We start from the raw sequence: 715 nt of genomic DNA, 5'->3' as shown, positions 1-715 counted from the left end.
GAACTTGGGAAAGAGTAAAATGGATCTTATATGGTTGTAATTTCTACATTATCTGAGGAAAGACTCATCAGACTAACCAGTGAACAGGTGGGAGCAGGTTTTCCGCAGTTTAACTGCTTGTTCGTAAAGCTTGCGTGAACTGCGGTTAGAGCCGGGAGCCAGGCGGTTTCTCATGGTCTTCACCCCCTGCTTACTGTCTGGGTTGAGGAAAATGACGATGGGATACCACTGGGTGTAGTTTAGGGTGTCTACAGCCTTCGGGGTGACATCGAGCAGAGCGTGTCGATCCTAGGAACGAGAAAAGAATATTCGTAGATATTTATGAATAATTGTTATGTACACATATTCAGAAGGGTGATTGTGGGCTGTTTACCTGCTCGATGATCTGACGGATAATATTCAGTCTCACAACACCAGACGACTTCTCTGAGCCCGCGTCTTTCGGTTCGGTCTCTGTCATGGGAAAAACGCAGATCAAACGCCTCATCCACACATACACATCACTATATCTGAAGAGATCTTTCATAAAAGTTGTGAATGGCTTACTTGCTATGATAAACTCATCTGGAAGATCATTGCCAAGTTTTTCATTGGCAGCATCTGAAATAGGGCCGAATATTACGACAGGTCTTCTGAACCCAGCTGGAGGGGGAGAGATAAAAGACTTCGTATATAACCATGTCAAGTTTCTCAACTAAAATGACATAAAACAAAA

The 715-nt window shown here is 43.5% G+C and overlaps 1 protein-coding gene across 1 annotated transcript; it reads right to left on the bottom strand.

Annotated features, from left to right (window-relative positions):
• Positions 1–52: 52 nt before the first annotated feature.
• LOC107735276 (tight junction protein ZO-2-like) lies at positions 53–642 on the bottom strand (the record flags this gene model as incomplete). Its single annotated transcript, XM_016547016.1, has 3 exons — positions 53–288; positions 374–453; positions 547–642. Coding segments are annotated over 3 exons (392 nt in total), but the record flags the coding sequence as incomplete, so codon positions are not given.
• Positions 643–715: the final 73 nt, after the last annotated feature.

The sequence above is a fragment of the Sinocyclocheilus rhinocerous genome, unplaced genomic scaffold (genome assembly GCF_001515625.1).
Source record: "Sinocyclocheilus rhinocerous isolate Xijiao unplaced genomic scaffold, SAMN03320098_v1.1 C35939629, whole genome shotgun sequence".
Taxonomy (NCBI): Eukaryota; Metazoa; Chordata; class Actinopteri; order Cypriniformes; family Cyprinidae; genus Sinocyclocheilus; species Sinocyclocheilus rhinocerous.
The sequence above is the reverse complement of the archived record's forward strand: the minus strand, read 5'-3'. Positions and strand labels throughout refer to the sequence as shown.